Source organism: Lactuca virosa, chromosome 8 (assembly GCF_052849685.1).
Source record: "Lactuca virosa cultivar CGN04683 chromosome 8, Lactuca_virosa_CGN04683_v6, whole genome shotgun sequence".
In the NCBI taxonomy this organism is placed as follows: domain Eukaryota; kingdom Viridiplantae; phylum Streptophyta; class Magnoliopsida; order Asterales; family Asteraceae; genus Lactuca; species Lactuca virosa.
In genome coordinates, this window is record NC_136433.1 from 75,911,757 (window position 1) to 75,939,535 (window position 27,779).

The 27,779-nt window shown below is 40.9% G+C and overlaps 2 protein-coding genes across 8 annotated transcripts; both read left to right on the plus strand.

Moving 5' to 3' along the window:
• The first annotated feature begins 261 nt into the window (after positions 1–261).
• Positions 262–15,474, plus strand: LOC145132710 (putative NAD(P)H dehydrogenase subunit CRR3, chloroplastic). Of its 7 annotated transcripts, none has more exons than XR_013718208.1 (7): positions 262–569; positions 694–833; positions 917–1,064; positions 13,469–13,634; positions 13,859–14,014; positions 14,817–14,881; positions 15,264–15,474. XR_013718208.1 is itself a non-coding variant. In XM_079067605.1 (4 exons), exons 1-3 carry the CDS (start codon positions 277–279, stop codon positions 1,039–1,041), a joined length of 558 nt encoding a protein of 185 aa, XP_078923731.1. In that variant the 5' UTR covers positions 262–276; the 3' UTR covers positions 1,042–1,064; positions 15,264–15,474. The 7 variants fall into 7 exon arrangements, 3 of the variants coding, with proteins under 3 accessions (XP_078923731.1, XP_078923730.1, XP_078923729.1); XR_013718209.1 differs by having other exon boundaries at positions 15,276–15,474; XR_013718210.1 differs by having other exon boundaries at positions 13,922–14,014.
• Positions 15,475–23,484: 8,010 nt separating this feature from the next.
• LOC145132272 (putative clathrin assembly protein At2g01600) lies at positions 23,485–27,514 on the plus strand. Its single transcript, XM_079066998.1, has 14 exons — positions 23,485–23,790; positions 23,895–23,964; positions 24,053–24,150; positions 24,489–24,627; positions 24,725–24,855; positions 24,931–25,023; positions 25,126–25,242; positions 25,337–25,402; positions 25,494–25,574; positions 26,141–26,221; positions 26,315–26,518; positions 26,587–26,668; positions 26,765–26,883; positions 26,995–27,514. The coding sequence occupies exons 1-14, from the start codon at positions 23,701–23,703 to the stop codon at positions 27,307–27,309; spliced, it is 1,686 nt and encodes a 561-aa protein (XP_078923124.1). The 5' UTR covers positions 23,485–23,700; the 3' UTR covers positions 27,310–27,514.
• Positions 27,515–27,779: the final 265 nt, after the last annotated feature.

Below are 27,779 nucleotides of genomic sequence, written 5' to 3' on the forward strand. Positions count from 1 at the left end.
TTGATATGTTGGTGATTGAAAAATAAACCAGTCATTTAATTTAAATATAAATCAACCAAACATCATAATGAAATACAATAATAAATTTGGTTATTCTGGTTGAATAAATGAGTTGTTATTTGTTAGTGCATATTTGTTTGATAGCTAGAAAAAAACGAAAATGAAATAAAATTAAATAACGATGACAAAAATACCATCTTTTGAAAAACCAAGTAGAATACAAGGACTAATTGGTTATTAATTTAAAGAAGTGGACTTGCTTGTACTTTTCTAATAATGATGAAATTAACGATAACAAAATTCCGTTATGCGTGTTCATCTGGTCGTTGGAGAGCAAAAGAGGAGGAGATGATAGGCTTAACTTCCATCGCCATTTACAGACCACTCATTCTCTCCTCTCTATCAGATAAAACCAATCCAGATACTAAACCCCAAGTTCGCCGGATCAACTCCGCGACACCACTACCACCGCCGTCAATCCCGGCAGGAAAACAAGAGAAGAAACCCTCAGTTGCAGAAATAGAACGAGCTATTGGAGCAGGAATTTTCAGAGATCGTGACATCAACAGGTATGTTTCTTCATCTACTTAAGTGAAATTCAGTATTTAATTTTGTTTATTCGATGGGAATAATGAACTTTTTAGGTTTCCGATTTTGAAATTTGTGTTTCATGTTGTGAAATCGAACCACCAGTGAATCTGAGCAAGAGAAAACGTTTTTTGATTCAATTTTGTCGAATTCGATTGGGAGAACGGAAGGGGATGTGGAGAAGAAGCTTCGAGAGACTGGTGAATGGATAATTGATAAAACCGAAGGCCCATCTCGTTCTACTGGTAAATCGATCATCATTTTATCTGATATGTATAAACTTCGATGTGGTGGATCTTCCTGATTCAAGTTGTTTTACGCATTTCAGGGAAGAATATTCTGAAGGTGGTGTTCTTATGGATTCTTCCATTGTGGATCGTATCATTTCTTGTGGCTTCTGGGGTTTTAAAGCTCCCAATCATCTCCCCATTTCTTGATGATCTCCTCATGTGAAGTGAAACTCTCCAATTAATCAGGTTTCTTTTCTCCAGAATCTCTTCGATCTTGTAGCATAAGCATTTGATACTACTCTGATGCTTTTGCACTTCAATAGAACAGAAAGGGAATTGTAGAACACATCTAAAGGAACTCTTTAATTTAATCGAAGTGAGAGTTTAGAAAGAAGCTAGAGAATTACTTTTTATCTTTTAAGTTAATAAAGTTCAACGATAGAAGCCAACAACCTGATAAAGTAACACACAAATCTTTACTTGTAAATGTATATTAATTCCTTTTGCTTTGCTTATGGTTGACAAAGTAGTTCTTAATTGATTAAAAATTAAAATTGGGTGTTTGATTCCAAGAAGTAAATGACTTTGCCACTTTGGAAACGAGTTGAATTCAATAATTTTTATATGATATTCGTTTAAAAGCTTGATATATTTCTTTGCACATGGCAATAGCTTAAAAATATTTGATTAAATATGGCAATCCATATTATATCCACACATACATTAGGGGTAAATTGGTATTTTTATCATGCTATGTTAGAGGCATTTCAATATTCTTATATCATGTCAAAATAATATTCGTAAAAAACTAATTTTGTAAAAACTTTTCATATAAAAAACGTTGTAAAAAATTATTTTTATAAAAAAACCAAGTTTAAAAAATTAATGATTTGGCAATATAATGTCTTAAGATTAAAACAACCAACTTTTAAACAAGCACAAAGAAGTCTACTATTATGAACATGTTTTTCAATGTTCAAATCATCATAGCAAATCATTATTTGTTCATAATGAAAGTAATAATCAAGGAAAAGTAATCTAATATCATGCTAATCTCATGAGAAGGAGTCTTGTTTAGATTAGCCTTCCACATCTTCAGAATAGCGCATCTTGATTTGGGTTAAATTCTTCATGATAATAGAGTTTGTTGCATCTTCTAGAAGAAGTGTTGCATATGTTGGAGACAATACAACAATGTTGTTGGATACTTGGGTATGAAAAAAGTGATGTTGAAAGTGTCACAATGAATTGCATCAAAATGTTGAAAATAATAATACTTAAGTAGATATTTGTGAAATATTTAAATAGAGATTTCTATAAAATATTTTATTTTATTAAGTAAAAAATATCTAAGCATTAAAAATAATTCTATTTATAAAAAATATTTAAAATTGACTTTTTGTATTTTACAGAAAATGTAAGGTTGAAAATTTTTATTCTCCTGATAAAAGCGTTATGAGTTTTTTCTTTACTTTATATTATAACTTTTCATAAAAAGTTTGATTGACCTTTTACTCTTTCATTTTAAAGAAATGCAAATTTCACAAAAACAAAATGTGACTATTTTTTTATGAAATGGGAAGCAACAAGTCAGCAAAAAAAATGTGACTACTTGATGTTGACAGTCAAATGATTGGCCGACGCTAAGTTGATAAGATCAACGGTTAGGCTTATAAGATCGACAATCAATCTTATAAGGTCACCACAAGTCTATAAAAAACATAATTTTGAACACTAGATTTACTTATGATCCATGCCTCAGGTTCATAAAGATATCATGAAGATCAAAGGACCGGTTAAAAAGGCTGTAAAATCCCAAAAATGCCGAGTAAAATTTTATTTTAAGTAAATCAAAACCTCAAGGATAAAATTGGAACAATCATTGCAGAATAAATCTCAATGAGATGCAGTGCGATCAAGCCGGACCTTTTCTTTTTGAAACCAGAAGTACCTGAAACATTTTAAACGAAAACTGTAAGCACAAAGTTTAATGAGTTCCCCAAAATACCACATGTCATACCAATCAGTGGGCCCAATCCTATGGTATATTCCAACCCAACATACAATCATGGCCCCAACCCTAGGGTATGTTTCAACCCAACATACAATAATGGGCCCATCCTTGGGGTATATTCTAACCCAACATATAATTATGGGCCCAACCCTGGGGTATGTTTCAACCCACCAAACAATAATGGGCCCAGCCCTGGGGTTTATTTCAGTCTAATCATACATGCAAAAGTCACAAAGACAATTAGCATTCACATAACGTAATCTAGTCGGCCGACATTGGTGCCTTTGACCCACAAGTGTAGTGAAAAGACTCACCTCGATTGGTAAACGAATAGATCTCGCACATGAGTTGTCGGTGCTAAAGTGCTTTCCACTAAACATATCCACATACCAAACCCTAATTAGCAATTAAGGTAAATACCCAACTCAGCAAGTCCAAATTCCAAGATAAATCGTCGCTTGGGCAAAAGACCATTTTTCCCTTCTAAGTCCTCAACCCCTCACAGTTAACCAAAAGTCAAACTGGTCAAAAAGTCAACGGTCAACCTTTCGTTGACTTACGCACGACGTACACCTAGCTCTACGTAGGGCGTAAAGCCTTATCCAGAAAACAGGTGAAAATTCGGCTATGCTGGGCGTAGCCTAGATTACGCCCCACATACAGTGTATGTGTAACATCCTATTTCGGGTCGTCAGTGGTTAGGGTTCGTGGGCTGCAACCCGGACATGAGGAAGTCTCGGGGTTGCTACAAGTTGCTAGAAGTGTAAGGCATTGTGACAACCCGAAACTTTTTCCGTTATCCTTACCAGTTTCCGTTAATAAAATTTGGGTTTTTATTAAATTCCGTCAAATTTCTTAGTTTGGGAAGGACTTTACGTTTTAAATAAATATATGTATTTTATACGATTCGGAATAAACCGGGAATCACACGAAAAACTTGAAACTTCCTCGAAAAATCACCGAGTTCACGGTCAGGACGGGTTTACGACCGTAAACTCGTGTAGACCGTAAACCCGTTTACGGTCAGGTGGACCCCCCCCCCCCCATTTTGACCGAGAACTCTACCCTATATATAGAGTATTTGGCCTTCATTTCACACTTTAAACACTTCAAAGGCTTTCTCTCTCTACTCTCTCTCTACCTTCATCGAGTTTCCTCCAAGATCTTCAAGTTGTAAGTGTTTTTCACCTCTATTTGTTGCTTCATTCCTCTATCTAGTGGTAAATCCGTGTTCCTATCTCATTAATCTCATCATTCATCTAGATCTTCAAGAATCCTCAAGAACACCTTAGTGTTTTGGACCGAAAACACCTTTCTTTGCCTTCAAATCGTAACTATCATCCTCTTATACTTATATCTAGTTAGGATTCTTGAGTTTTGCCTTGAAATCGTCACTTTTCCATGAACAAAAGGTGTTTACGGTCTAGTGTATCTCCTTAGACCGTACACCCTTCAATGACCGTATATTCATGGGCCGTAAACCCATGAACCGTAAACCCTATGACCGTAAGGTCATTAGACCGTAAACCTTATGACTGTAAGGTCATTAGACCGTGAACCCATGGAACCGTAAACCCATGGACCGTAAACCCGTGACCGTACACTCATGATTACGGCCGCAAACTCCCCTCTTCAATCACATGTGATTTTAACACTTAGTTTTAAGTGTTTCCTAGTCCCTAAGGTGGTTCTTTCCATAACAAATAGTGTTATGCCCGCACCTAATACATATATGTACTTCTACCTGCTAAATAGGATCCGTTTGTGCCCGAGGCTTTATTTGACACTCAATAATTCCTAGCAACTTACACTCGAATCCCATGTCAAACTGTGAGTTCATACCTGTAACACCGGGTTCATGGTATGATTTTATTTAAGTTTTTATCTTAATTTTGCCACGAACTCGGTGAGTCTGCGTCCCGACTCGCCGAGTAGCAGCAGGGTGGACACGGGATTTGAGCGGTGAACTCGGCGAGTCGATGCATGGACTCGGCGAGTCCACCTGTCTGGATGTAACTCTATTTTCAGACATTGCACCCTATTTTACCCATTCTAAAACACCCATTTCGTCCCATTCTCTTCCAGAAGAACTGGAGAGCGAAACCCTAGCCCATTTTGATCCTTGAGAGTGATTTTGGCTTGGTGAAGGAAGTTTGAAGCTTAAGAGAAGAAGGAGGAAGTTGGAGGGTGCAAGGAGGTGTGGTAGATCCGAAATCTACCCTGGGAGAAGCTCCTAACCAGGTAAGAAAGCTCCTTCTTAATCTTTAGTATAATAGATTCCCTTTTTGTCCCTTATATGTGGATTTCAAGACCTTAAACCTCCCAAACACCGTGTGTTTATGCCCTAGGAGCTTAGAGTTATGGTTTGGAACCATTGCATGTCTCAGCTTTGGCCAGAATGGGTGAAGAGTCGAAGGGTACTCGGCGAGTGCCAAAGTGCACTCGGCGAGTTCCATGAAGATGGCCTTAGACTCGACGAGTTGGATAAACAACTCGGCGAGTCCTATGAAGATTGCCTGGTACTCGGCGAGTCGTTCTTCAAACTCGGCGAGTCCCTTGAATATAGCCTTGAACTCGGCGAGTTGTTCTTCAAACTCGGCAAGTCATATGAACTGTCACTAGGATAAGAAGGGTTTAAGTGTAGGAGGTCCAACCCTCCGTAGTCGCACATGGAATTAGCAATTTAACGTGTAGCTATAGTCCCAGAATCTCCAAATCTCCAAGGTTGATGTTCTGATGGAAGATTGGAGCGATTTATGAGATCTGTTCGTCGGACTAGGCGAGTAACCCCCTTGGACTCGGCGAGTCCAGTCGCAGGTTTGTTAGTTGTCCCCGTCTAGCGAGTCAGGCTGACTCAGTGAGTGGGAACAGGGACCCGATGAGTCAGAGTCGGGCTAGACATAGAAGGACTCGGCGAGTCGCCATATGGACTCGGCGAGTCCTGTCAATCAGAAGGTTGACTTTGACCAAGGAGTTGACTTTGACCAGTCATTTGACCTTAGGGGTATTTATGAGTACCTAATCCATGTTTACGGATTTATAGCCGGAGGGATTACCGGTGCGGCAGCCAGGCGTAGTCTGAGCAGGTTTTCGGCAGCTACTCTCGAGGTGAGTTTCCTTCCAGTAGGGACGGGTCTAAGGCACCAAGGCCGGCCCGTATAGACGATTTGTTAGTATCGGAGTGTGGGCGGAGCCCGTATCTCATAGCTAAGTTTGATTGTGATATATGCCAGTATGATAGAATTGCTTATACTTGTTGTCTGTGTGATACTTGTATGTTATGGTTTAGTGGCAGAGTGTGGGCGAGGCCCGTATCTCTCAGAAAGTAGAGTGTGGGCGAGGCCCGTATCTCCTAGCTAGTAGGGTGTGGGCGAGGCCCGTATCTCTATGGGTGTGGGCGAGGCCCGTATCTCTTAGCTGTTCATTATATGATTGCATGGTATGTGGCATTATAGGGGAACTCACTAAGCTTCGTGCTTACGTTTTATAGTTTTGTTTTCAGGTACCTCTTCAGCTAGGGGACAGGAGCCGGCGCGGTAGCGGCATATCACACACTCTCATGTTTTCCGCACTATGGATTTTCTGGGATGTACTCTGAATATTTTACTATGATGTTACCGGTTCTCAGACATAAATTAATATTATGAATGTTTCGTAACGATGTTTTTATGAATTAACCTAATTTAAAAATGAAATTTTTAGCTGGTATTTTTGGGATGTTACAAGTTGGTATCAGAGCCCTGGTTTGAGGGATTCGGACACACCTTCGGGGGTGTCTGGACTCAAATCGAGGGATTAAAAGATTTTTATAAAGAAATGATTTTCTAAAGACTAAGTAAAAGGGATTTCTAAAAAGAAAAAAAAGGTGTGTGATGTGCGCGACCGGCCGAGCTCAAGTAAGTTTTCCCCAAAGTGCCCATACAAGTTTACGTTATGATTATCAGTTCAGTTTCAGTAGAACAACATGCTAGAATAGGACTACGGATCTAGGAATGATGCCTTATGTGCCTGCTTTATGTGTTTCGGCTTTTTGAGAATTGCATGCTAGTACAGATCAGTCAGTATGATAGCCAGAGTAGTATATGCTTGATTATGTGTACTCAATGCCCGAATGCTGCTTGCTTTGTGCTATTAAGAGTTCTAGTCGTCTTTCACTAACTAGTGAACGAATATGCTAAGTTACATATTGCAAGGATTAAATAATTTCAGAAGGTTGGGTCTAGCCCTATTTCGCAGCTCTTGTTTGAGTTCAACCGTTGTAGGGTAGGACCTCTCATTCGAATAATTATCTAGTCTGAGTAATATGTAATAGTATTCGCAAGCTAGTTAGGGAAAGAAAGCAGGGACTTCTTGTGCAGCTGATGGCAGAGAGTGGGATGGCGATTACTTAGGGTAAGCCTAGGGCGAGAGGAGCACGAGAACCGCAGTATTAGTAGAAAGGACTTGGTTCAGTTGAGGCAATTCTTGAGGAAAGTACGGATAGACGTGGAAGGTAGTATGGGCCCGTACTACTGAAAGCGGAGGATCCGTACTCGATTCAAAAAGGGCCGAGGCGAGACCGGGGACTAGTGGTATGTATGTGAGCCTCGTTAGTGGAATATCGTTTGATGGTGGTTATGCTATGTTTTTCAGTATGGTGACCACACGACAGGGAGTGGGAGGCTCAGGATCGGGATCGGGTACGGGTTCAGGGTCCGAACCAGTTGATGAGGGTCTACGCGAATTCATTGTGTCAGAGATTACCAGGGGCATCCTTGAGTCGACTCCCATCATCTTCGGGTCGATCAAGGAGGGTATTGTAGATTTGATGGAGGATCGTCTCAGGGCGTTCAGGAGTGATATGGCGGCTAGCCAGTCAGGACCACGCACACTGTCCTTTAAGGACTTCAGGGGCAGTGGTGCATCAGATTTCCATGGGGCGAAGGACCCCATTGCTGCCAGACGATGGATTGCAGACCTTGAGTCTGCACAGCTGATCAGCTTCTGCCCCGAGGGGTCGAAGGTACGATTTGCAGCAGGGTGTCTACGTGACAGAGCTAGAGATTGGTGGGAGTCGGTTTGTGACTTTTTGGGACCCGCGGCCATTGAGGCTATGACGTGGCCGGACTTTGTGACACGATTCAGGGCGGAGTTCGCGCCTGCGGTGGAGCTCCAGCAGTTGGCACGGGAGTTCTTGGATATGAGGCAGACGACAGAGACAGTGGCGGAGATCACTGCCAAGTTCCGGGAGAGGGCATTACTGGTGCCCCAGTATGCAGGTGATGAGGATATGAGGAGGACCCGCTACCATGACATGCTGCGAGCCGACATTCGCGAGCATGTCAGTTTTTCAGCTTGCCCTACCCTGGATTCTATGATTGCTAGGGCGAGGGAGAGGGAGATAGATCTGGAGCACATCCGGAAGAGGAAGGCAGAGGAGGGACAGACGATAGGGGCTTCGGGAAAGAAGCCTAAGGGATCAGATGGTAGGCCGAAAGGCCATTCAGGACCGGGCCGCTGCAGGAAGTGCGGCAGGTCGCACGAGGGAGCGTGTAGATTAGAATCGACAGGCTGCTACAGGTGCGGCAAGACGGGACACTTCAACAGGGATTGTACTGCCCCTGCTCCGGTTATTCAAACATCTGAGTTGCTGTGTTTCCACTGCAACCAGAGGGGCCACAAGAGGGCCAACTGCCCCCAGTGGACAGCAGCAGCGCCAGTACAGGCGCCAGCTCCAGCGACCCTGCGGATTACAGATGGCCGGCAGGGCAAGGCAGAGGCTCCGGTGGTGAGGAGCCGGGCATTTCAGCTGACAGCCGAGGAGGCACGCGCTGCACCCGATGTGGTGACGGGTATGATTCTTTCCCTCTGACCTATTTATATGAGATTTATGATATTGATATGTGCTCTGTGTATATACGTTTAGGATCGTTCCATGTGAACGGTATTCCAGTCCAGGTGTTGTTTGATTCGGGGGCTACCCGATCCTTTGTTTCTCTTGCACTTAGCAAGAAGTTTCCTGAGTCCTCGGGCATGTTGGATTGCCCTTTAGAGGTCGAGATTGCGGACGACCGGTCGGTGCGAGCATCAGAAGTCTTCCGAGATTGTGTGTTAAGGTTGTTCGAAGAGCGGTATTTGGTTGACCTAGTTCCCATTCCATTGCAGGGAAACAAGGTCATTATTGGTATGGATTGGTTGAGTCCCAATGGGGCAGTGATAGATTGCGCACAACAGTTAGTACGAGTCAAAGCCCCAAGTGGGGGAGAGTTAGTAATTCAGGGTGAGAGATCACAGCGAGGGCCAGCCTTCTGTTCGGCAGCGAGGGCAAGGCGTTACCTTCAGCAGGGTTGCGCAGGATATGTCGCATATGTCATGGACACCAGGGAGGCGGGTAAGGCGACGGTGGGCGATGTGCCCGTAGTACGAGAGTTCGCGGATGTATTCCCCGAGGAGCTGCCTGGGATACCTCCAGAGCGACAGGTGGAGTTCAGGATCGACCTAGTCCCTGGTGCGGCTCCGATAGCCAAGGCACCGTATCGGTTGGCTCCTCCTGAGATGCAGGAGTTGTCTACACAGCTTCAGGAGCTGTTAGACAAGGGTTTCATTAGACCGAGCAGTTCACCCTGGGGAGCCCCGATTCTGTTTGTGAAGAAGAAGGACGGGTCGCATCGGATGTGTATCGATTATAGGGAGCTGAATAAGGTAACGGTGAAGAACCGCTACCCACTCCCGAGGATTGACGATCTCTTTGACCAGCTTCAGGGAGCATCTTGGTTCTCCAAGATAGATTTGCGTTCAGGGTATCACCAGGTGAGGGTCAGAGAGGAGGATGTGCAGAAGACGGCATTTCGGACACGTTATGGCCACTATGAGTTCGTGGTGATGCCTTTCGGGCTCACCAATGCTCCTGCCGCGTTCATGGACCTCATGAACCGCGTGTGTAGACCGATGTTAGACCGGTCGGTGATAGTATTTATTGATGATATCTTGGTTTACTCCAAGACGCGAGAGCAGCATGAGGAGCATTTGCGGGAGGTTTTGGAGACCTTGAGAAGGGAGAACTTGTATGCTAAGTTCTCCAAGTGTGAGTTCTGGTTGCGCGAGGTGCAGTTTCTTGGGCACCTTGTCAACCAGAACGGGATTTCGGTGGATCCGGCCAAGGTAGAGGCCGTGATGAGATGGGAGGTTCCGAGATCTCCATCTGAGATTCGGAGTTTCCTGGGATTAGCTGGCTACTATCGGAGATTCATCCAGGATTTCTCCAAGATAGCATTACCCCTGACCAGGTTAACGAGGAAGGCTGTGGTCTTTCGTTGGGGGCCTGAGCAGCAGGCAGCATTCGAGACACTGAGACAGAGATTGTGCGAGGCGCCAATCTTAGCCTTGCCAGAGGGCATGGAGGATTTTGTTGTATACTGCGATGCGTCCATCTCAGGTTTGGGCGCGGTATTGATGCAGAGAAGTCATGTCATCGCCTACGCGTCGAGGCAGCTGAAGCCTCACGAGGCGAACTACCCGACGCATGATTTGGAGTTGGGGGCTGTTGTGTTCGCCCTCAAGATTTGGCGTCATTACCTCTATGGGGTTCGCTGTACGATTTACACGGACCACAAGAGTTTGAGGTACCTCATGGACCAACCAAATCTGAATATGAGGCAGCGTCGGTGGCTTGATGTGGTAAAGGATTATGATTGTGAAATCCTTTATCACCCGGGGAAGGCCAACGTGGTGGCCGATGCGCTTAACCGCAAGGCGGCGCCGATCAGGGATATTTGCATGAGGATGACAGTGGTGACTCCGCTTTTAGAGCGGATCTGGGAGGCTCAGCAGGAGGCTATGAAGGAGGAACATCGGAAGAGTGAGCGGATTGTGGGACAGGTTTCCTCTTTCGACTATGACAGCAGAGGATTATTGACATTACACCGTAGGGTGTGGGTTCCATATCTCGGAGGCGTGCGCCAGGTTCTGATGGAGGAGGCGCACAAATCCCGATTCTCCATTCATCCAGGGGCAACGAAGATGTATAGGGATCTTCGTCTGGACTATTGGTGGCCCTGCATGAAGCGGGATGTAGCATGGTACGTTGAGCGGTGCCTGACCTGCAGGAAGGTCAAGACCGAACACCAGAGACCGCACGGCAAGATGCAGTCGTTGGATATCCCACTGTGGAAATGGGAAGACATCACGATGGATTTCATCACCAAGCTTCCCAGGACCGCGCGGGGAGTGGATTCGATATGGGTCATCGTCGATCGATTGACCAAGAGCGCCCACTTTATCCCGATTCAGGAGAGCATCTCGGCCGAGAAATTGGTCGATATCTACATCAGAGAGGTGGTGGCACGGCACGGGGTGCCAGTTTCAGTGATTTCGGATAGGGATGTGCGGTTCACTTCCAGGTTCTGGAAGAAGTTTCATGACGAGCTGGGTACTCGTCTGCATTTTAGTACAACCTTTCACCCGCAGACGGATGGCCAGAGCGAGCGGACCATCCAGACTCTGGAGGATATGCTGCGGGCGTGTGTTTTAGACTTCGGTGGTAGCTGGGATACCTATCTTCCTTTAGCCGAGTTTTCATACAATAACAGCTATCACGTGAGTATTGACTGTCCTCCCTTCGAGATGTTGTACGGGAGGAAGTGCAGGACCCCGGTATGTTGGGGCGAGGTTGGACAGAGAGTCATGGGGAGCACCGAAGTAGTGCTCAAGACGACAGAGAAGATTCAGCAGGTTCAGAGCAGGCTTCAGACTGCTCAGAGTCGGCAGAAGAGTTATGCCGATAGGCGTCGATCAGACCTGGAGTTCCAGGTCGGGGATATGGTTCTCCTGAAAGTGTCACCGTGGAAGGGCGTCATCCGATTCAGGAAACGGGGCAAGTTGGGGCCCAGGTATATTGGACCGTTTAGGGTTGCAGCCCGGGTGGGCAAGGTGGCATATAAGCTGGACCTGCCAGCCGAACTCAGTCAGATCCACAGCACTTTTCACGTCTCCCAGCTGCGGAAGTGCATGGTGGACGATTCAGCAGTGGTACCTTTGGAGGACATCCAGGTTGATGACAGCCTGAATTATATCGAGCGGCCTGTGGCTATCCTAGACCGGAAGTCGAAGGAACTGAGGAACAAAAGGGTGGATGATGTGTGTGAAACGAACTAGTTTTAATCCTACTAACTTAGACACAAAATAAACACACGAAAGGCAGTGTACCTATCGATTAGTAATATAGTTCAAGCAAGTAGGGTATCGAACACAGGGAACGGTAAACAATTAAAATAAATGCTAATAAAACAAGTTGATAAAAGGTTTTCTCTAGTTTTACAAGACTAGAAACTTACTAACTAATACTTAGATTAATTAACTAAAAACTAGATAAGCAAAGATTCAACTAAATTCAATAATGAAAGGAACTTCTGTTTAGTTCAACTCAATTGATCCTATGGTTGACATTATGGCAATAGTGCAATGGATTGATTTTTCTATTGGCTACCGATTCAGGTGATTAGATTCACGTTCGCTGCACTAATCCTTAGAGAACAAACTAACTCAAACAGTGGCCAGTTGTCTAATTTAATTCAATTCACTAGATTATTTATTCGGGTTAATTAAGACTTGTAATAGCTAACTAAATTGGTCCTTTAGTTAACCTCTCGTTGATGGTCATCACACAAGCTCACACATGAATTTACCTATTTTTCTATTAATTCTAGTTTCACAGTCGCTAATCCTAGTCATATAATAAAGTGGTCACATAAATTATATGAGGTAACAATTAAGAGATGTTCATGCAGCTTAATTATCTTCCTATTAACAGAAAAATAGTTATCATTCACACATAAGGTTCTTTAACAAGCTAGAATCAACAAAATCACCAATATTAAATCAATCCTACCATTAATCAAACCATAGTTTCAACATTGTCTCCCCAAACAGAAGCTAAAAGGTTTTAGCTCATGATTAAGGCAGTAAAACACTCAAAAACGAAATCAATTGGTAAAAACATAGTTCAAACAAGAGATTAGGTAAAGAGTAAACTTGATTTTGCCTTAATTCTCCTCAAAATCGAATGTAGGGTTGATTCTTCACTTTCCAGAGCTTCACCAGCTCTTTCAATCGTATCTTAGCCTCCAAGGGTTCCTCTATATGCTAGGTTATCGATCTGAAAGTCCCTTTATATAGATTTTCACAAAACAGAGGCTACTCGGCGAGTCCAGTGACCTACTCGGCGAGTCCGTCACTTAAAACCCGTGTACGGCAAGTCAGCGCGTCCAGAATCGCGAAAGTTCAATACGACTCGCCGAGTAGTCGACCCTACTCGCCGAGTCCGTTTGGAATCAACATTTTCTCAAAACACGAAAGTCGTCCGAAATTGTGTCTAGTTTTCAGAACAATTTGAATCTCGTCAATCGGAGTTACGGTTCATGAGATATGGCCAAAACACTGACTAGGGGTCAAGCTGTCCAGCAACATCCTTCTTTCTTCAAAATCCAAGATCCAAGCTTCCAATCGCTAGTTTCGCTTCCTTTTCCATCCGAGCATGTAATTGTTGCTGAAAATGAAATATTTAAGCTAATTAAGCACCTTTGGTTCATTATTTGAGATAAAATTAACATAAAGTATTAAGATAATGCATGAATTATATGACTAAATATGCCCATATCAGTGGAGCTGGTGAAGGTGCAATGGCAGCATCGGAAGGGCTCGGAATAGACTTGGGAGCCCGCGGATGAGATGATGGAGCATTATCCGGAGCTGTTCCGGAAGGGAGCGGCAGACTTCGAGGACGAAGTCTAAAATAAGTGGGGGAGATTTGTAACACCGGGTTCATGGTATGATTTTATTTAAGTTTTTATCTTAATTTTGCCACGAACTCGGCGAGTCTGCGTCCCGACTCGCCGAGTAGCAGCAGGGTGGACACGGGATTTGAGCGGTGAACTCGGCGAGTCGATGCATGGACTCGGCGAGTCCACCTGTCTGGATGAAACTCTATTTTCAGACATTGCACCCTATTTTACCCATTCTAAAACACCCATTTCGTCCCATTCTCTTCCAGAAGAACTGGAGAGCGAAACCCTAGCCCATTTTGATCCTTGAGAGTGATTTTGGCTTGGTGAAGGAAGTTTGAAGCTTAAGAGAAGAAGGAGGAAGTTGGAGGGTGCAAGGAGGTGTGGTAGATCCGAAATCTACCCTGGGAGAAGCTCCTAACCAGGTAAGAAAGCTCCTTCTTAATCTTTAGTATAATAGATTCCCTTTTTGTCCCTTATATGTGGATTTCAAGACCTTAAACCTCCCAAACACCGTGTGTTTATGCCCTAGGAGCTTAGAGTTATGGTTTGGAACCATTGCATGTCTCAGCTTTGGCCAGAATGGGTGAAGAGTCGAAGGGTACTCGGCGAGTGCCAAAGTGCACTCGGCGAGTTCCATGAAGATGGCCTTAGACTCGACGAGTTGGATAAACAACTCGGCGAGTCCTATGAAGATTGCCTGGTACTCGGCGAGTCGTTCTTCAAACTCGGCGAGTCCCTTGAATATAGCCTTGAACTCGGCGAGTTGTTCTTCAAACTCGGCGAGTTATATGAACTGTCACTAGGATAAGAAGGGTTTAAGTGTAGGAGGTCCGACCCTCCGTAGTCGCACGTGGAATTAGCAATTTAACGTGTAGCTATAGTCCCAGAATCTCCAAATCTCCAAGGTTGATGTTCTGATGGAAGATTGGAGCGATTTATGAGATCTGTTCGTCGGACTCGGCGAGTAACCCCCTTGGACTCGGCGAGTCCAGTCGCGGGTTTGTTAGTTGTCCCCGTCTAGCGAGTCAGGCTGACTCAATGAGTGGGAACAGGGACCCGATGAGTCAGAGTCGGGCTAGACATAGAAGGACTCGGCGAGTCGCCATATGGACTCGGCGAGTCCTGTCAATCAGAAGGTTGACTTTGACCAAGGAGTTGACTTTGACCAGTCATTTGACCTTAGGGGTATTTATGAGTACCTAATCCATGTTTACGGATTTATAGCCGGAGGGATTACCGGTGCGGCAGCCAGGCGTAGTCTGAGCAGGTTTTCGGCAGCTACTCTCGAGGTGAGTTTCCTTCCAGTAGGGACGGGTCTAAGGCACCAAGGCCGGCCCGTATAGACGATTTGTTAGTATCGGAGTGTGGGCGGAGCCCGTATCTCATAACTAAGTTTGATTGTGATATATGCCAGTATGATAGAATTGCTTATACTTGTTGTCTGTGTGATACTTGTATGTTATGGTTTAGTGGCGGAGTGTGGGCGAGGCCCGTATCTCTCAGAAAGTAGAGTGTGGGCGAGGCCCGTATCTCCTAGCTAGTAGGGTGTGGGCGAGGCCCGTATCTCTATGGGTGTGGGCGAGGCCCGTATCTCTTAGCTGTTCATTATATGATTGCGTGGTATGTGGCATTATGGGGGAACTCACTAAGCTTCGTGCTTACGTTTTATAGAGTTGTTTTCAGGTACCTCTTCAGCTAGGGGACAGGAGCCGGCGCGGTAGCGGCATATCACACACTCTCATGTTTTCCGCACTATGGATTTTCTGGGATGTACTCTGAATATTTTACTATGATGTTACTGGTTCTCAGACATAAATTAATATTATGAATGTTTCGTAACGATGTTTTTATGAATTAACCTAATTTAAAAATGAAATTTTTAGCTGGTATTTTTGGGATGTTACAATACCCCTACGCTTTTTCCGAGTTTTTCATGTTTTCAGGGGGGGGGGGGGAATACAAGCAAAAGTACAAGGAAACTTGTGCTCAAAATATATTATTTTGTTTAAGATAATTATATTTCAGTAAGCTTTTAACATGGAATACAGTTTTTACCAAACGATTTATAAATCAACTCGTAGAAACAGTTTTCAAAACTAGTGTAACGAACTAGTGAATCATAGAGTAAAATGTAACATTTTATAAAGGATTCATGCGAATCATAAAAAGGATTTTTAGTATTATTACTTGTAAATTTGTTAGCCTAGTTGGAGACACGTCCTTGGTAACACTCACCACAAGAAACAGAGTGTAGTACTAGCACTCGTGACCAGAGTCTCTTGTAGGGAGAGTGTGACTGTTGTGTATAGATCTATACGGGACTGACAATCTCGCACCTGAACTGCTAGCTACAGTTAGGCAGGTACGCCTGGGGTGACAAAGTCATAAAGGATATCGGCCCCGATACGTGCTGTATTCAGTCAGTTGTGGTCATGACACTCGTAACCTAGATAGCAGAGATTTACTTTTGTAATAATGAATCAAGTGAACCAACCTCAAAGTAATAACCGATAGATTACTGGAGGGTATTAATAATACCTTCAGGACTTAGTTCATCACGTTTTCTTTTTATTAGTTTTGTTTATGTAATAAGGCTAATATACCTCACTGGGAGTAACCAGGGTTTTAAAAGAATACTACTTTTATCGATACGAGTATGGTAGATACTTGCACACCTCGGTTTGAAACGGATAATCAATAACCAACTTTTAGGGAAAATATAGGATTTTCCCGGGATAACTCGGCGTTTCATAAACGGATTGTTCAACATGTAACCAACGAATATTCATATTCATTCCACGACTCCTTGGATTATACATTTTTAGTATGAATCTGGAAGTCATGGAAGGAATGAGTTTTCAAACACGCTTTTCATAAGAAAATATAGGATTTTCTTGAGGAACACTTTTCAAAAGAATCAAAGAACATTTTCCACCAAAACTAAATGCTTATGAACTCACCAGCTTTATGCTGATATTCTTTCAAAACTGCTTGTATTCTCAGGGAATTAGTAGACAGGTACTTCCAGGAGTTCGGAGAAGTCGAAGCGTTAGAGTCGCGTCTTTCTATTTTACTTTTGATATGAACAAAACTATGTATTAAACAATGTAAACCCTTTTCACAAATGTATTCAATGTCTGGTTGTGTTTACTATGCTTGCTATGATACAATTGTTGTGATGCTACGCATGACGTCAACCACCCCCGAACGTTTCCGCCGTTCCGGTTTGGGGGTGTGACAGATTGGTATCAGAGCCCTTGTTTATAGCGAACTAAGTATACCGAACCTTACATGGTATACAACTATAAATATTAAGGGGCCTAAGTGCTCTAAACAAAAAGTATACTTTCAAAAATACAAGTAATTTTATAAAAGTATATAAGAATACCCGAGTACCAGAATTCGTGTCATAGGTTAAACCTGGGCAGTTATGTAATCATGTCTAGGGTTAATATAGTCTGATCAACTATATTCAATCGAGACATGACCAACATGTGCTTGCGAGTGACTGTGGTGTTGCAACAAGCCTAAAACTTACCTAGATACCAGAAGAGTTCTAGAACCGAGCATAAGGATTAAAATACTATAGGAGTATTTTAGGATGCAATAACAACCGAACCGAAATCTTACCCAGGAGAATCAATCATGTAACTATAATACATTGGAAGTATTATAGATTCGATGCCTATTAACTATCCCTTTACCATCACCTCGCGTAGATAGCATGGCTGGATTCCATCTCCCTGGCGACCCGTACTTTCCCAACCAAGGAGATGACGGTTGGATCGAGCCAGAGCCAGAAGGAAACCATGAAATCACTTTGAACGATGATTTTGCCGAACCATTTCCTGAAGAGACTGACTCGGAACCCGAAGTCGAGAACCTACCTCAAGTGACCCCAATACCAAATCCTAACCCTCGAGTTGAATTCCAAGGTCTAACGCCCATGTGGGTCGGGAGTTTGAATAAGTGGAGCCACGAGCAAGACCAACCCCTCCCATACGACGGAAACCGCAACTTCTACAATTTGAACGAAGGAGGCCCCGCGGACAGGGCCCTTCCAATCCTGATACGCCGAGCGACTCGCAATGAGGAACTGGGTATGGCAACCCTTCAGCAAATTATGGAGCTTGAAGCGGATTCGAACGCCAATACGGACCGCATTCGTCGCCTCGAGATTTCTCATGCGAGAGCTGTAAGGAACAAAGAAGCTCTGCAACGAGAGTTAGCTACAACCCGAACCGAAGTCATAGAGCTCCGAGCACGTCAGTCAGAGTACGAGAGGCGCCTGCTTGGTGTGGAACGCCTGCTGGCCGAATTAAGGTTCACCTGAGGAATACCCGTCGCTGATAGGGGAATGCTCTACTCAACCTTCCTTTTTGGCCTAAGGAATGACTTTCATATTTATGATTCTAAGTAGATCTTTTCTGTAAACATCTATGTCCTTCATGTTGCTAAGATTCCTTCCCTGTTAGAATAACTTAGGACTATTTTTAGGTCAAGGGTTCCGAAATATGTGTAATCTCAGTTTCAATTATGATGGCAACAACCATATTTCAGTTAAAGATGATCTTTGTCAAAAGCGTACCTTAGATCGTTAGCATGCAAATTAAGCAACTTTATCAAGGTCCTATCACTGTTTTGTCTTCAAAACACGTGTCATAGGATGTACTTAGACGATCATTCCTTTTCCCCATCAATTTCATATTAGTCCTCATGAAAAACTTCGATGTACTAGTCGGCACGGGATGGTTAAGCCCCAAATCGTGCTGATATCAATTGCTTCGAGAAAGCAATTCGTCTCAATCTTTCCCTCTGACGAGGTCCTCCCTGGTTATAGTGATAAAAAAATTGTTCAAACCTTCGTATCATTTCCTACGCCAAGGCCCAAAAGTATCTGCGAAAGGGATGCCATGCATTCCTGGCTCATGTGGTTGATGAGACGCAAAAATTTAAAGACCTCGAGAGCATCCCCGAAGTCTTCAACCTTCCTGATAACTTCCCCAAAGATATTCCAGGGATTTCTTCCGAGTGTCAAGTTGAATCCCGTATCGACTTGATCCCCGGAATTACTCTTATAGCTAAATCTCCATATCGTCTAGAGCCGGCGAAAATGTGAGAGTTATCCAGCCAGCGCAATGAGCTGAACAACAAGGAGTTCGTAAGTTTATTGTATGTGACCTTTATTGCGTTCAAATCGTTTTCTATTCTTGCTAGGACCACATCATGGGGATGTGGGTCGAATCAATGAGAGTCAGATAGCAAAAACGGGAAATTTTAATGCATAGATGTATTTGAGGATATTAAGTCATAAAAATGGGATCTTGGCCATCTCCAATAATCAATGCATGAGTTTTTGGTCTTTATAAGTTGTCAGGAGATCAGGGTTCGTCCTTCAGCCTTGGTAAGCCATGCTAATGCATAAAGTTTGGAACTTTAACACTTAGGATATTTATTTAGACTAGATATGAGAGTTAGACATGGTGTCTTTTTGTATTAACACTTAATGGGAAGTTTTGGCACCAACGTAGTTACGCAGCTTGTAGCCCTATAACTGTTCGTTTTGGATGTCTTAGGCTCTACGCAGGGCGTAGAGCTGTTACGTATGGCGTAACCTGGCTGAATGTTGACTTTTGACTTTTTGATTGTTGACCGTTGACTTTGACCTAATTTGACTTTAGGTCATTTAGGGTATGTTGAGTAGTAGATTGAGGCTTGGTCCCTGTTTGTTGTATAAGTGACATGTAGAGCTAGTATCTGGAGTAGTGATCAGTTTAGCTATCTTTCGAACTTTGAGGTGAGTTTTCCTCACTATATTTGTGGGTCAAAGACACCAATGCCATCCTACCAGGTTATGTTATGTATCTTGGTATATAGGGTGTTATTATGTTGGAGTGACATGTTAGATTGGTAGATATGTTTGATTACTTGTATTTACTGATTATTGTTTATCAGTTGCATATGTCGACATATTAGTGGTTTGGTTGAGGCTGGAGGCCAACAAACCCTGGATGGTTGGGTTGAGGCGATATGCCAACAAACCCTGTATGGTTGGGTTGAGGCAATATGCTAACAAAGCCTGGTGGGTTGGGTTGAGGTCACAGGCCAACAAACCCTATATGCATGTATTATAATTGTTATTACATTATTGTGTGGGGTATTTGGGAGAAACTCATTAAGCTTTGGTTTACAATTTTATTTCATGGTTTCAGGTACATCATATGATCAGGGCAAGACAAATGCGTGATTGTGCACATCATGCTTAAACATTTTACTAATAGATGATTTTGGGATACCCTGATTTATGAGTTGGCTTTTTTTTTTGGAAACAATGTTTCACATGATTTACGGATTATTAAATGGTTTTGAAAATGAAATTTTTTACTATGATTTTAAGATGTTACATGCAAAATGTTTAATTCACAACTAGAAGCATAAAGCTTAGTGAGTTCCCCAATATACCATATATTCCATCATACATTCAATGTATCCACACAAGATCTCAGCTCTAGCACCGAGCAACCAAATCTCCTAGCCACATACATATATCTTACATAACAGGCCCAACCTAAGAGTTCATGAACCCAACATAATTGGCTCTGCCCAACCATACATAACATGCCCCACCCAACTATACATAACAGGCCCCACCCAAGGAGTAAATGGTCCCAACCCAACCTCCACTGTCAGGAGCCACCTTCGGGTCTTCCATACGAGACATAAAGTCATATACAGTCATGGATCAGATAGACAGTCGAACATATGATCCACCCAAGAGTGAACAATCAAATAAGAACATCCCAATCAGATATTAGACCAAGAGTTCTCAGGCTATCTAACTTAGACCACATAATACCCAAGCTATCACTACCACATAATCATATATCACAAATACATGCCTATACTCACATAATGCATTCCCTTAGCAACTAGCCTTCCCTAGTTACCCTGCCAGTAACCACTTCTCAATTAAGTCATTTGCTGGTTATTCCTACATAATCTTCATATCCGGTCTACCCCAGTCATCCTAACCAATATAACTTCTAACAGAATCATACGATCAACGGTCAAGACCGCACCGGTCTAACATACTAAAACATCAAGTGTTCCAAATTGCAAGGCATAATAAGAACTTACCCTAGGCCATTAACATGCTTGTACTCTAACGTTATCTTTATCCTACCATGCAAAGGATATACAAATATGATACATGATATAGTGAAAAACTCACCTGAATTGCAGAACTGGGGAAGCACATCAACACTCTAACCCTTGCACCGATTAATCCCTCGAACCAACTAACACCGGGACAGATAAATCCTCAATCAGCAACCTAAATCCTCCAAGTTTGACTCCAAGTCAAATTGGTCAAAAGTTAACGAACAAAGGTCCAAAAAGTTAACGGTTAACCTAATCAAAGCCAACTCCACGACGTGACAAACCATGCGCCATGTCGTGAGAAAGCAAGGAAAAAACAATTGCGATTCTGAGCACCGTCACGTCGTAGCTTCTGGTAAAATGATAAAATCTTCATTAAGTGCTTAATTCCTTCAGATCAAGGCCCATAACCTCATATCTAGTTCTTTTTACCGACTTAATGAATAACGTTTCCAACTTTATCCATTAGGACTCCATCCCAAAGCTAGATCTACAACCTTAAGTCCATTAACTCCTTAATATGACCCTAACTTGCTCATGGACCCAAAATAGCTTCAATCATGGCTCTTTTCTCATTCTCAGAAACCTAAGGACCAATTGAGAGTCACAACAAGGCCTGGAGTTCGTCAAACTCCAAGAGCATTCATGGAAGGGACCAAAATCATCTAAATTAGCCCAAACTTGAATCAAGAAGAACAAAGGTCAAGATGTGAACTTTATACCTCCAATAACGCCAGAATCTGAAGGGAGTGAGTGATCCAAGTTAGCTCCTTGCTTCCTTGCACCGCAATGAGCTTCCTTATTCTTCAGGTTTCACCAAAAGCTAAGAACAAGACCTCCAATCAATCAAACAAGCACACAAACATGAAATGGGGGCTAGGGTTTTGTTAAAGGAAGTTGGATGCTAAAGAGGATGCCCTGGATAATGAGTTAATGACTTTAAATATGGAAGAAACCCTAAAAAAATCATGGACTTGGCTGCAACGTTCACTATGTTGTGACACCCTTCATGCCACGTCGTGGCGCCCATTAGAGGCAGATGATCTTCAATTGCCATGCCACGTCGTGACACCCTTCATGTCACGTCGTGGCATATGGTTTTCCTAAAAAAACATGCATTTAAATCCTTTATATCATCAATTGGTCAATCAAGGGAAACATATGTTACAATCAAACATTAATGAGAATTGCATCTATGGTTCACTCTTGCTCTTCTATTTGTTTTTAAAGTTTGTTATGTGGAGAATTAGGTGCTGTTTGTTTTTCCGAAGCAAAAATTCAAAAAGTCTGCGGACCACCTCTGCAAACCTCTGCAGCAGAAGAGGTGGACCAAACGGCTGCAGGCTGTAATAAGAAGCGTGTTTGTTTTTGTTAACATCTGCAGTCATTAAAAATTGAAAATAAACTAATTTAAAAAGCAAAATTTTAATGAATTAACTTATGTAAATCAAATGGAAGAAAACAGTATAAAAGGATATAAATTTAATGTATTAAATGTCAAAGGGGTGAAAATAGAATATAGTATATAAGTAAAGGACCATAAACGTAATATTAAATATACTTCATGGACACTTATTTAAAAAACAAGACACGTCATTGTTAGATTTTTGGAAAAAAAATGGCCGATTGTTTTTTCGGATTGGATTTTTTAAGGTTTAGGTTTGAAGGGTGGGAAGAGGTACAACAAGTGCTTCCCCAAGAAGCATACGGGCAGAGGTTTTAAGCCCCGAAGACTTCTGAAAAACAGGGACAAAAAGTGCTGCGCGTGTGCTGCGCTGCGCAGCAATAAGAGTTTTGAAGATGTTTTTTAAGAAAAACAAACAACACCTTAATGGTCATATTGATCGATTTCTCAACAAATTCAACACAATTTCATAGTGATAGAATGATGATCAAGATAAGAACGTATCCGATGGAGAATGATGTCAATCCCTTCGTCCTCATTGCCTTATGATCAATTATTCAACAAGACGATGCACTCTTACGATGGAGAGGATTAGACGATCAATTAGGATTGTTAGGGTGTTGTTATGGAGAGAAAAATCAAGAAACCTGTGCTCTTTTAAAATTGATCGCATGTTTATGAAATGCATCTCTGGGGAAATCCACATTAGGCCCCTCATGTCTTTATTATTACATTTAATCACATTAATTAATACAAGACATAAATATGAAACCTAAGTAGTCATTTAGGCAAACCTTAAGGTACAAAATAATAATTATACCTTGTAAACTTAATTAATTACATAAATGGTCCAAAGACGTATATAATCGAATTATTTTCCAACATGTTAGCAATTGTATTCTTTGCCTATAGAGTCCTATTATTACCACTAAACAAAGATACTCGTTTTAATTTTTATAAAATAATCATTTAATCCATATGTATATCACATAACATCAAACATTATATTAGAATTCATCATCCAAGCTTCAAAAAGATTTTCAAAATCTAACCCAAAGTATCAAAGATCAAATAAAGTTAATTTCTTACTACGATACGCACATGTAAGAAGAATCATCTTAATAAACAACACACATGGTATGATATCAATAATCAATAAAAATAAATAAACACATTCTTCAAAAAAAATAAAAAAATAAACACAAAAAATCCCAATATTATAATGTCAAAATGATATACAAATATATTATCTAAAAGAATAAAAAAAAAAAGACCCGATCATGATGACGGTGGCCGCCATAGCCAACCAAGTTGACCACATTCGCCACAATCACAAATAAAGTATTCGAATATACAGAAAAAGGGAGAGAGAGAGAGAGAGAATAGTAACAGCCTAATTTTGCTGTTCAATGTGCAGTTGTCTTCTTTGGATTCCTTGTCACAAGAGAGAAGAAAGGTCTGTTCAAAGTCTGTAATTCTGTGTCCGAAAATCGATCGAAATACTTGGCGATCTATCGGCAACACCGTTCGATCAATCGAGATAAGATGGGTACTATGCAAACATGGCGGAAAGCCTATGGTGCTCTCAAAGATCAAACCAAAGTCGGATTAGCCCACGTCAATAGCGATTTCAAGGTCTTCCCCCCTATATTTCTTCGCAATCGTTCAAACAAATTTCGTGTATCTATCGTTCTGTGATTCTATCTATAAATAGGGTTTGGATTTTGTGTGTGATTTAGGATGTGGATGTTGCGATCGTTAAAGCTACCAATCATGTTGAGTGCCCACCCAAAGAGAGACACATCAGAAGTGAGTGATTTCATCTTCCCTTTCCCCAATCAACGATTCTTATCATTTCCATGGCAAAATGTTGAACATGTCGGTTTTATTTTTCCAGAAATTTTGGCGTATACTTCTGCTGTTCGTCCTCGAGCGGATGTACAATACTGTTTACATGCCCTAGCAAGGAGATTGGCTAAAACTCGTAATTGGACGGTAATGTTTTCAAGTTTTCCTCTTTGTTGTCGTTGATTGCGAAGTTAGGGTTTTGTGAAAATCTTCCTGTATTGATTTCGTTTTCATTTATATAACTTGAATCATGGCTATAGATTCCATTGATAGGGTTTACTCTTACTATGCTTCAACTATTACATCGATAGGAATCATAACGATTTTCAGAAATGATAAAACCATATGTAATAACTGATTTTCGTTACAACATCCATGCAATTCTCTTCTTCTACTTGATGAATCAAGTTAATCATGTCATCATAAACAAATCAATGAAAGTACTTTGCGATTTTCTGCATCTAAATCTTTTTGTTTCTTATCAGGTGGCTTTAAAGACACTGATAGTTATCCATAGGACACTAAGGGAAGGTGATCCAACTTTCAGGGAAGAACTTGTAAATTTTCAACAAAGAGGGCGTGTTCTTCAACTTGCTAATTTCAAAGATGATTCAAGCCCTATTGGTATCTTTTTTGATCTGTTTTCAACTTATAATTCGAATCTTTAAAATGTTTTAAGTAGTTCTTGATTTTTATTTTTTATTTTTATAAAATTTTACAGCTTGGGATTGTTCTGCTTGGGTACGTACATATGGACTTTTCTTAGAAGAAAGACTTGAATGTTTTAGAGTTTTGAAATATGATATTGAAGCTGAAAAAATCCCAAGACTTGCTCAAGGTCAAGAGAATAAGGTATATTTTTTTACATTTTATTATTATCTTATATAATATTAATAATAATAATAATTTAAATAATAATAAGTGCAGGGTTATAGCAGAACAAGGGATTTAGAAAGTGAAGAATTATTGGAACAACTTCCTGCTTTACAACAATTACTCTATCGACTTATGGGATGCAGGGTAAGTTTTTTTTTTTTTTTATATAAATTTATATATTTGTATCAATAATAAGTTGTAATTTTAATTTATAAAAAGTATGTTGCTATTTTGTGTGTTTAACAGCCTGAAGGAGCAGCTGTTGGAAATTATTTGATACAATATGCTCTGGCTTTGGTACTAAAAGAAAGTTTTAAAATCTATTGTGCTGTTAATGATGGAATTATCAATCTTATTGATAAGGTAATTAATTAAATAGTTAAATGTCACTGTTTTTATGAAATAATAAAATATCACCATGATGTTTATTTATTTATTTTTCCCTTTATTTATCTAGTTTTTTGAGATGCCAAGACATGAAGCCATCAAAGCCCTTGATATATATAAAAGAGCAGGTCAACAGGTAACTTTAAAAAAAAAAATTTACATTTTTTAATTGCAAAAGTTTTTAATTTGTGATTGCATGATTTTAATTTTTGATTAAATTTATTCAGGCCGGAAGCCTTTCTGATTTTTATGATGTCTGCAAAAGATTGGAGCTTGCTAGAAATTTCCAGTTTCCTGTTCTCAGAGAGGTATAGTTTACTCTAATGCCCCTTGTTTCTTTTTGTTAAAAAAGGGTATTTTGGTAATTTGAGCAAAACTCTAATGCCCCCTGTTTCTCGTGGCGTCAAAAGTTGTGAGAGGGGTATTTTGGTATTATTTTTTTTAACACAAATTTATTTCCCCTGGATTTATTATGGTGACAAGTTTCGAGGGGGGTTTTTTGGTAATTTTAACAAGGGTATTTTGGTAATTTTAACAAGGGTATTTTGGTAATTTGACCAAAACTCTAATGCCCCCTGTTTCTCGTGTCGACAAAAGTTGCGAGAAGGGTATTTTGGTATTCTTTAATTTGTAACATAACTTTATTCCCCCTGGTTGATTATGGTGACAAAAGTTTCAAGAAGGGTATTTTGGTAATTTGACCAAAACTCTAATGCCCGATGTTTCTCGTGGCGACAAAAGTTGAGAGAGTGGTATTTTGGTGATTTTTTATTTAACAGAACTCTAATGCCCCTGGTTTTATTATGGTGACAAAAGTTTCAAGAAGGGTATATTGGTAATTTTAACAGAAATACTCTTTTATCTTGTTTTCCAGCCTCCACAATCCTTTCTTGCAACAATGGAAGAGTACATAAGAGAGGCACCAAGGTTGGTCTCTGGGCCAACTCAGACATTAGTGAGTGTCAAAATTTTAATAGCTTTTTAATAAAAACTTTTTTATTTATTTTGGTAATTAAAAATATTTTGTTATTTATTTATATATATTCAGGAATACCCAGAAAGACTTATGTTGACATATAAACCAGAAGCAGAAGAAGAAGAAGAAGAAGATAAACATGAAGAAAATACATTTTCACCAATTGATGAAATTAAAGCAGTGCCAATAAATGACTTTTTAGCTTCAAATCATGTTCATGAGCCACCTCCCAAACCCCAACCTACTTTTAACAGCCGGGACCCGGATGATTTATTGGTAATTAATTTTTTTTTATTAATTCTGAAATTTTAAATGGTTTTTACTTTTTAATGATATTTGTTTAGGGATTGCATTTTGATGATCCATTGCCTAATGGATCGGCTATTGAGGAAACCAATGCATTGGCTCTTGCCATTGTTCCATCTGGTAATTTTTACCAATTTTCTTATTTATTTATTTAAAAAAAAATTATTATTATTATTTCCTTTTTTAATAATTTTCATTTTGTTTTTCTCCATGTAGATACTACTACTACTACAACATCTGGTTTTCAATCAAAAGATTTTGATCCAACTGGTTGGGAACTTGCTTTAGTCACCACTCCTTCCACCAATATCTCTTCAATTCAAGACAGACAATTGGTAACTCTTCAACTCTTTCTTAAAAACAAACGGAATGGAATCTCTAATTCCGATTCCGATGGAATCCTCAACTACTTCCTTAATTGTTTCCTTTTATGTTTGATTAATTAGGCTGGTGGATTGGACTCACTTACACTCAACAGCTTATACGATGAAGGAGCATATAGAGCCTCACAACAACCCGTTTACGGCTCACCCGCTCCAAACCCATTTGACACACCCGACCCGTTTGGTGCCCCACCCGGTCAACTCACACAATACCACCCGCCTAACCCTAACCCGAATCCATTCGGTCCGTACCAACCGAACCACATGATGGGCCCGGCCCCACCGAACCCTTTTTTCGATTCTGGGTTTGGTCAATTCCCGGTCAATAACGGGGCCCACACTCATACCAACAATCCTTTTGGGACAACCTTATTATGAGAAAAGAAAAAAATTGAGTTTTTTTTTTTTTTTGTTTTAGTATATATTTTTGAAATGATTTGGGTCTTTTGTTTTGTGGGTTTGGATTTGATGAATGGATATTGAATAGATATGATATTCTTGTTGTTAGATGTAAGGAAGTAGTTGTAATAACTAATAAGTGACTCATGGTTTTGATAATATGGTCGATGTCATTTGTCTTGTATGAATGGTTTTATTTGTTTTATTTATTTATTTATTATTTTTTTTTTTTGTTTTTGTATTGGGTATTTAGACAAAAACATTGAAAATGACATAAGAGAAAACATGTTTGTTCTTTATTGAGACTAGTTTCGTAAGTTGAATCATAGGATGCTAAGATTGTTGGTGAACTTTTCATGAAAGTTGAGGAATCTTGTAACACCCAAAATTATTTATTTATTTATTTACTTCTATTAATTTTTTTGTTTGTTTGTTAGTGATTTAGGTGT

Coding starts and splice junctions, on each gene's coding strand:
- LOC145132710 (XM_079067605.1), top strand. CDS start 277: ATGATGAAATTAACGATAACAAAATTCCGTTATGCGTGTTCATCTGGT. Junction 570..693: donor AGAGATCGTGACATCAACAG/GTATGTTTCTTC, acceptor TCGAACCACCAG/TGAATCTGAGCAAGAGAAAA. Junction 834..916: donor AGGCCCATCTCGTTCTACTG/GTAAATCGATCA, acceptor TACGCATTTCAG/GGAAGAATATTCTGAAGGTG.
- LOC145132272 (XM_079066998.1), top strand. CDS start 23,701: ATGGGTACTATGCAAACATGGCGGAAAGCCTATGGTGCTCTCAAAGAT. Junction 23,965..24,052: donor CAAAGAGAGACACATCAGAA/GTGAGTGATTTC, acceptor TTATTTTTCCAG/AAATTTTGGCGTATACTTCT. Junction 24,856..24,930: donor CTCAAGGTCAAGAGAATAAG/GTATATTTTTTT, acceptor TAATAAGTGCAG/GGTTATAGCAGAACAAGGGA.